Genomic DNA, 8428 nt, shown 5'->3' on the forward strand with positions numbered 1-8428 from the left:
CGCAGATCTCATCGCCGATCAAACCGTACGTTCTGCTCCACTCCTTCACTTTCCCACACATTCAGGTTTCCTCCACAGATCCTGTTGCCCTGTAGCTCGACTTCAGTTTCATGTAATGTTGCCTGTTTATCAGACTGTTTGTTCTCTATTAGCTCTTCAGATCAGACACCTGTATAATTCACAGGTTCCTCACCCTGGTCCTACAGAACCTTCTCGTTCTGTTTAGACATAAACGGACACGACGACCGCACCCGGATCCGTACCTGAAGTCCACCTCATCAGTCCGTTGTTATGCTCTTTAACAGTAGAGCCAAACAAACTGAGCAGTGATGTCGGTGTTAGTTTCTCTGGTTAGCAATAGAACTCTTCCTGCTTCCTGTACAGTGGCGGACAATAAATTTAAGTCGAGGCGATTATTTATTTGAGGTGTGGGGGAGGAGGCGGGGCTTATATCATGCTGTCAGTCATTCTGAACGTATATGTCGATCAGCTTATCGGTTCTTTTATTAAAGAGGACAAAAAGCTCATCTGGACCAACATATATAGCAATGCATGATGGGAACAGTAAACCCACAGAGCTGCTGACTGTCCGACTCGATGGGTGGCGCTATGAACAGAACCCTGGAACATCACCAGGCGCGCTCTGACCAATGAGAGGACAGTTTACTCACATGTGACTTGCAGAGACACATTTTATTGCACTGTGTAACAGTCCCTTGTTTAAGAACATGTTCATCATTCACTACTCAGTCACTCATTTACTCATTGGCTGATTAACCAGTGCAGGACAGGGGGCGCTATCATCTATTTAAAATTAGCACACTGTGGTTTGTGGATCAAAACCCTGCTGAAAACGAGACACATTCTAGGAACATCTTGGTTGTGTTTTTGCTTTAAGCTTTACACGTGTGTCTCTGTTTAATGTTTTGTATTCGTCCTTGCAGCAAAGCGGAGCATTTGTTTACGGGGCTATGAGCTTTACTGACAAAGTGGCAAATGGACTGGGAGTCATAATCATCCAGAGCCTGCACCCGTGCCAGTACGCCACCTACACGGCCACCTACACGGCCACCTACACTGCCACCTACACGGCCACCTACACGGCCACCTACACTGCCACCTACACGGCCACCTACACGGCCACCTACACTGCCACCTACACGGTCACCTACACGCCACCCTACAATGCCACCTACACGGTCACCTACACGGTCACCTACACGCCACCCTACAATGCCACCTACACGGTCACCTACACGGTCACCTACACGGTCACCTACACGCCACCCTACAATGCCACCTACACTGCCACCTACACGCCACCCTACAATGCCACCTACACTGCCACCTACACTGCCACCTACACTGCCACCTACACGGTCACCTACACGCCACCCTACAATGCCACCTACACGCCACCTACAATGCCACCTACACGGCCACCTACACGGCCACCTACACGGCCACCTACACGGCCACCTACACGGCCACCTACACGGTCACCTACACGCCACCCTACACTGCCACCTACACTGCCACCTACACTGCCACCTACACTGCCACCTACACGCCACCCTACAATGCCACCTACACTGCCACCTACACGCCACCCTACAATGCCACCTACACGGTCACCTACACGGTCACCTACACGCCACCTACAATGCCACCTACACGGCCACCTACACGGCCACCTACACGGCCACCTACACGCCACCCTACAATGCCACCTACACGGTCACCTACACGCCACCCTACAATGCCACCTACACGCCACCTACAATGCCACCTACAATGCCACCTACACGGCCACCTACACGCCACCCTACAATGCCACCTACACGCCACCTACAATGCCACCTACAATGCCACCTACACGGCCACCTACACGGCCACCTACACGGCCACCTACACGGCCACCTACACTGCCACCTACACGGCCACCTACACGGTCACCTACACGCCACCCTACAATGCCACCTACAATGCCACCTACAATGCCACCTACACGGCCACCTACACGGCCACCTACACGGCCACCTACACGGTCACCTACACGCCACTCTACAATGCCACCTACACTGCCACCTACACTGCCACCTACACTGCCACCTACACGGCCACCTACACTGCCACCTACACGGCCACCTACACGGCCACCTACACGGCCACCTACACGGCCACCTACACGGCCACCTACACGGTCACCTACACGGTCACCTACACGCCACCCTACAATGCCACCTACACGCCACCCTACAATGCCACCTACACGCCACCTACACGGTCACCTACACGCCACCTACACGGCCACCTACACTGCCACCTACACGGCCACCTACACGGCCACCTACACTGCCACCTACACATCACCTACAAAGTCACCTACACACTTTGGCTACACTTTGACTAATGCATATTAAATATGAATAACACCATGAAATGTCACCAAAATATCAAATAATTGACAAAATAAAATATATAAAATTGAGCTGTTTGGTTGGAATTATATATATATATATATTAAAAAAAGATTTTAATGATGTTTTATATCACTGACATACTACTGCTGCACTGTACTCATGTCTGAAACTGGTGTGTGTGTGTGTGTGTTTGTGTGTGTGTTTGTGTGTGTGTTTGTGTGTGTGTTTGTGTGTGTGTGTGTGTGTGTGTGTGTGTGTGTGTGTGTGTGTGTGTGTGTGTGTGTGTTCCTCCTCAGTACTCAGGTGTGTTGTCCAGCGTGTGTATGGTATTATCACTACGTGATGGTGATCGTTACGGGCGGAGTCGCCGTCGTAGCTGCACTCAGTCTCTGCACCATTCTCATCTGGCCAATCAGGATCAGCCATCGTAAGTCCACCTTTTATCCCCTTCGCCTCTCTTCTTGTGACAGACGTTTCAAACAAACAGCACCTTCTGCACTCAGAAAACATGTGAACATGGTCTAATGTCCTTTTTACACATAGAGTAATAATAGCAATAATAATGATGATGATGATGATGATGATGATGATGACGAGTGATCCAGCACTGAGGTGTTCACTCTGCAGTCACGAGGTGAATACTCCAGCTGGATGTTGTGTGTTACAGTGTCGGGGGAGCGACAGGTAAACGGCTCCACTAACAATCGCCCTGACGGTGAGAGGTTTTTATTCACGCTCTTTACTGAGTCACTGATCACAGACGTCGTCCTGAAACCACACCATTTTCACCAACAGCAATCAAGATCCTGCAGCACTGTTCTGATCTCCTGTAAAGTGTCCTGGATCATCATCATCCTCTCGTGACCTGCTCACTGCTCTCTGTCTCTTCTGTCATTTAGCTTTGACATGTACAGATATCCTCTGGCCTCACCCTGTCTCACCCTCTGTCTCTCACTCACTCTCTTTCTCCTTCTCACTCTCTCTCTCACCCTGTCTCACCCTCTGTCTCTCACTCACTCTCTTTCTCCTTCTCACTCTCTCTCTCACCCTGTCTCACCCTCTGTCTCTCACTCACTCTCCTTCTCCTTCTCACTCTCTCTCTCACCCTGTCTCACCCTCTGTCTCTCACTCACTCTCTTTCTCCTTCTCACTCTCTCTCTCACCCTGTCTCACCCTCTGTCTCTCACTCACTCTCCTTCTCCTTCTCACTCTCTCTCTCACCCTGTCTCACCCTCTGTCTCTCACTCACTCTCCTTCTCCTTCTCACTCTCTCTCTCACCCTGTCTCACCCTCTGTCTCTCACTCACTCTCTTTCTCCTTCTCACTCTCTCTCTCACCCTGTCTCACCCTCTGTCTCTCACTCACTCTCTTTCTCCTTCTCACTCTCTCTCTCACCCTGTCTCACCCTCTGTCTCTCACTCACTCTCCTTCTCCTTCTCACTCTCTCTCTCTCACCCTGTCCTCACCCTCTGTCTCTCACTCACTCTCTTTCCTCCTTCTCACTCTCTCTCCTCACCCTGTCTCACCCTCTGTCTCTCACTCACTCTCTTTCTCCCTTCTCACCTCTCTCTCTCTCACCCTGTCTCACCCTCTGTCTTCTCACTCACTCTCTTTCTCCTTCTCACTCTCTCTCTCACCCTGTCTCACCCTCTGTCTCTCACTCACTCACTCTCTTTCTCCTTCTCACTCTCTCTCTCACCCTGTCTCACCCTCTGTCTCTCACTCACTCTCCTTCTCCTTCTCACTCTCTCTCTCACCCTGTCTAACCATCTGTCTCTCACTCACTCTCTTTCTCCTTCTCACTCTCTCTCTCACCCTGTCTCACCCTCTGTCTCTCACTCACTCTCTTTCTCCTTCTCACTCTCTCTCTCACCCTGTCTCACCCTCTGTCTCTCACTCACTCACTCTCTTTCTCCTTCTCACTCTCTCTCTCACCCTGTCTCACCCTCTGTCTCTCACTCACTCTCTTTCTCCTTCTCACTCTCTCTCTCACCCTGTCTCACCCTCTGTCTCTCACTCACTCTCCTTCTCCTTCTCACTCTCTCTCTCACCCTGTCTCACCCTCTGTCTCTCACTCACTCTCTTTCTCCTTCTCACTCTCTCTCTCACCCTGTCTCACCCTCTCACTCACTCTCTCTCTCACCCACTCTCTCTCACTCTCTCTCACTCTCTCTCACCCGCTCTCTCTCACTCTCTCTCACCCGCTCTCTCTCTCACTCTCTCTCACCCGCTCTCTCTGACACGCTCTCTCTCACTCTCTCTCACCCCCCCTCTCCATCTCTCACCCTTTCTCATTCTCACTCTTTCTCACTCTTTCTCTCATTTTCTCTCTCTCACCCTCTCTCCCTCACACTCTCTCTTTCACTCTCTCTCACCCCCCTCTCTCTCCATCTTCCGTCTCTCACTCTCCCTCTCCATTTCTCACCCTCACTCTCTCTTTCTCACTCTCTCTTTCTCACTCTCTTTCTCCCTCTCTCTCTTCCTCTCCATCTCTCACCCTCTCTCTTTCTCACTCTCTCTTTCTCTCTCTCTCTCTTTTTCTTCCTCACTCTCTTTCTCTCACTTTCTCTCTCTCACCCCCCCTCTCTCTACGTCTTCCATCTCTCACCCTTTCTCTTTCTCACTCTTTCTCTCACTTTCTCTCTCTCACCCTCTCTCCCTCACACTCTCTCTTTCACTCTCTCTCACCCCCCCTCTCTCTCAGTCTTCCGTCTCTCACTCTCCCTCTCCATCTCTCACCCCTCTCTCTCCCTCTCCATCTCTCACCCTCTCTCTTTCTCCCTCACTCTCTCTCTCTCTTTCTCACTCTCTCTCTCTCTCTTTCTCTCTCGCTTTCTCTCTCACCCTCTCTCACCCCCCCTCTCTCTACGTCTTCCGTCTCTCACTCTCCCTCTCCATTTCTCACCCCTCTCTCACCCCCTCTCTCTCCCTCTCTCTTTCTCACTCTCTCTTTCTCCCTCACTCTCTCTTTCTCCCTCTCTCTCTTTTCCTCACTCTCTCTTTCTCTCTCTCTCTTTTTCTTCCTCACTCTCTCTCTCTCTAAACCAGCCTCTGAAAGTCAGAGCTGCTGTTACAGAAAACTAATTAAGACCATCTGACCAATCAGAATCCACAGTTTCTGAATCAGACCACTGATTGTGTTCACTGGACCACAGAGGAATCTTAGCTTTTGTGTGAGTTTCTTTGTTTTTCAGAGTTTGCCTGTTCTTTACCTGTGTGTGTGTGTGTGTGTGTGTGTGTGTGTGTGTGTGTGTGTGTGTGTGTGTGTGTGTGTGTGTGTGTGTGTGTGTGTGTGTGTGTGTGTGTGTGTGTGTGTGTGTGTGTGTGTGTGTCTCAGGTCTCAGCGTGATGCCCGGTCTGATGCCAGACAGAGAAGATTCAGACAGCAGCAGCGAGCCGACGTCGGTGAACTGAATACCTCTGAAACGTGTGTAAATCTGCACAGACTGAGGATTACAGTGAACTGAAGTGAGCCTGATGTTATCTTCCTCTTTATGCAGTTATTTACGGATACGTCCTGTGAGTGTGAGTGTGTGGACTATTCTCATGTGGGTAGCTGAAACACATGTACAGGTCATCGTCATCATCACTAACAGCACTACCCAAGTGCCCCAAATTATAAATGGTTTTATTTTGGCATCTGGGTTTCACAAAATGTCAGACCACCTTCTTATGCTTGTGTGCAAGAGTGAGTGTGTGTGTGTGTGTGTGTGTGTGCGCGCACGAGTGTGTTCGCGTGTGTGTGTGTGTGCGCGAGCGTGTGTGAGTGCGTGTGTGCGTGCGTGCAAGAGTGTGTGTGTGTGTGTGAGTTTGTGCACAATTGTGTGTGTGTGTGTGTGTGTGTGAGTGTGTGTGTGTGAGCGGGAGAATGTGCGAGTGTGTGAGAGAGTGTGCGTGCGCGTGAGTGTGTGTATGCGAGAGCCCGAGAGAAATCCATTCTGAAGACATTTAAACCCTTGATGTACAAAGGGACAAAGCATTATTTATTATTACCGTCTGTATGTAATATAATAATCTACAAGAAACTGTGGTTCAGCTACAGAATGTAGTCGTCAGTTACGACATGTTTGCTCTCTCATTAGGTTTTATTTATTTATCAATTACAAGCAAACGAGGTAATGATATCATTTCATTTTTTTTTTCAACAAACAAAATTCTTCTGTTGTTTTATCCCACTGCGTGTGCACTAATGATGATTCTGTCACAGACTCTGGGTCTCGTTTATCAGTCTTTAAGTAGCTAAGGCCGCGTTCACACCGCAAGTCTTAATGCTCAATTCGGATATTTTGCTCAGATCTGATTTTTTTGTTTGTTTGGCTGTTCACATTACCTTTTAAAATGTGGCCTATATCAGATAACAGTGTGAACCGTTTGCCGTTCCGAACTGACCCGCATGCGCAAACGAACGATGACGATGACGTCACACGCAGCACGCCGTCGCGCTAAAAAGTCGGCGAGGTTACGGAGGAAGTATTGTATCATCATGTAATGCTATAATGTGATGTATTCAATGCAAACATTATGAGCTGGTTCACGTAACCACTTTATATAACTCTCTTAACACACACACACGTGTGTGTGTTAAGCAAAAAAAAAAGTCTTCGCCGGGCGCATAATTGTGACGAATGTCGATGTAGATTGATGTAAAAGTCGCATCAAATCCACCTTGGCTGTTCACACTGCGGCCACATTGGAAAAAAATTGGGTCTGATTCAGGACACATATGGAAGTGGCCCAGATCTGATTTGAAAAAATCAGATCTGGGCCAGATTTGAGTGTTCACACTACTCCTGAAGAAGTCTGACCTGGTCACATGACCCCCCAAAAATCGGATTTGGGCCACTTTTACCTGCAGTGTGAACGGGGCCTAAAATGACCTAACATTCGTCAGATAACACTGATTTTCTTTGTATGTGACGTACTGTACACTCTCTAATCATCTTACTTAGCTTCCACACTACACAAAACCTCTTAAAACTACGTAAAATCTAAGCTCACAGAAAGTGAAAATGACAAAACGGCGACAAAACGGAGAAAGTTCGCCTCCTCGGTGCGCCGGTTGTGTGCATCATGTCTCCCAATAATGCAGCTCAGCCACTGCAGAGCTCCCGCTTCCATAACACACTACTCTAACCCAGCGGCTTTTTTATAGGGTGCTTTTACTTTTGTCCTAATCGAACAGCTAGGCTTTATATGGCTTGTGTGGGTTTGTTTTCTGTACAAGTCAATGTTCATTAACTTGTATTTAATTAAGCGGTCGAATCTCGGCAATGTAATCTGTGTAAATCCTGAGGAAACTAAATTAACTTGGGCACAAACTTTAGGACACGGGTGTTTTTTATTTCCGTTAATTAAGCATATTTTCCTAAGCGCTACATGTCTCGTGTAAATTCTCCTGCAAATAATTCATTTATATGCAGTTTGCCAAAAGAGGCCCAGCGTATCCCGAGGTCATTTATAGATATTTAGCCGTAGTTATCACAGTGCTAAACCGGTGGCTTTAAGCTCCTTTTACTGGTTAGCAACGTTAGCCTCCCGTGTAAGACTAAAGATTAAAGACAAACGTGTCCTGACCTGTCTACATTTAAGCTGATCTGTCACTTTAACGTTTACATCATAGCTTCTGTGGGTGGACACTAGAAAATCATCCCTATGTTGCTTTTGTGAGAAGTTTCATTATGTAGGCAGCACACTTTGGGAAATGTTTGTGCTCACAAGAAATAGACTACTTTATTTTCGGAAAGATTTAACGGAGCATCACATTTCCTGTCTCATAAGAGACAATGAGCGTATATCATTATATTGCAATAATAATAATAATAATAATAATAATAATAATGATCATAATTAAAATAATAATAATCTAACAGTAATAATGATAATTAAATACTAATAATAATAATACTACTAAATTATTACTGAATTATATTACTATTAATATTATTTTAATTATTATTAAAATAATAATAATTAAATAATAATAATAAATATATTATTATTATTAT

General features: G+C 47.3%; 1 protein-coding gene across 4 annotated transcripts in view; it reads left to right on the forward strand.

The window, feature by feature from the left end:
- The window catches only part of LOC113661717 (major facilitator superfamily domain-containing protein 12-like), a 19214-nt gene extending 12285 nt beyond the window's left edge, over positions 1-6929 (forward strand). The window contains exons 7-11 of one of the 4 annotated variants that reach the window (XM_027176148.2): positions 1-25; positions 945-1039; positions 2720-2850; positions 3091-3138; positions 5761-6929. The exon at positions 1-25 is cut by the window's left edge and continues 146 nt beyond it. In XM_027176148.2, the coding sequence (XP_027031949.2) occupies positions 1-25; positions 945-1039; positions 2720-2850; positions 3091-3138; positions 5761-5837 (376 nt within the window). In that variant the 3' untranslated portion in view covers positions 5838-6929. The remainder of the gene's footprint in view (positions 26-944; positions 1040-2719; positions 2851-3090; positions 3139-5760) is intronic. The other 3 variants (XM_047820850.1, XM_027176150.2, XM_047820849.1) reach the window with 3 other exon arrangements.
- The last annotated feature ends 1499 nt before the right edge of the window (positions 6930-8428 follow it).

The sequence above is a fragment of the Tachysurus fulvidraco genome, chromosome 11 (assembly GCF_022655615.1).
Source record: "Tachysurus fulvidraco isolate hzauxx_2018 chromosome 11, HZAU_PFXX_2.0, whole genome shotgun sequence".
NCBI classification, from domain to species: domain Eukaryota; kingdom Metazoa; phylum Chordata; class Actinopteri; order Siluriformes; family Bagridae; genus Tachysurus; species Tachysurus fulvidraco.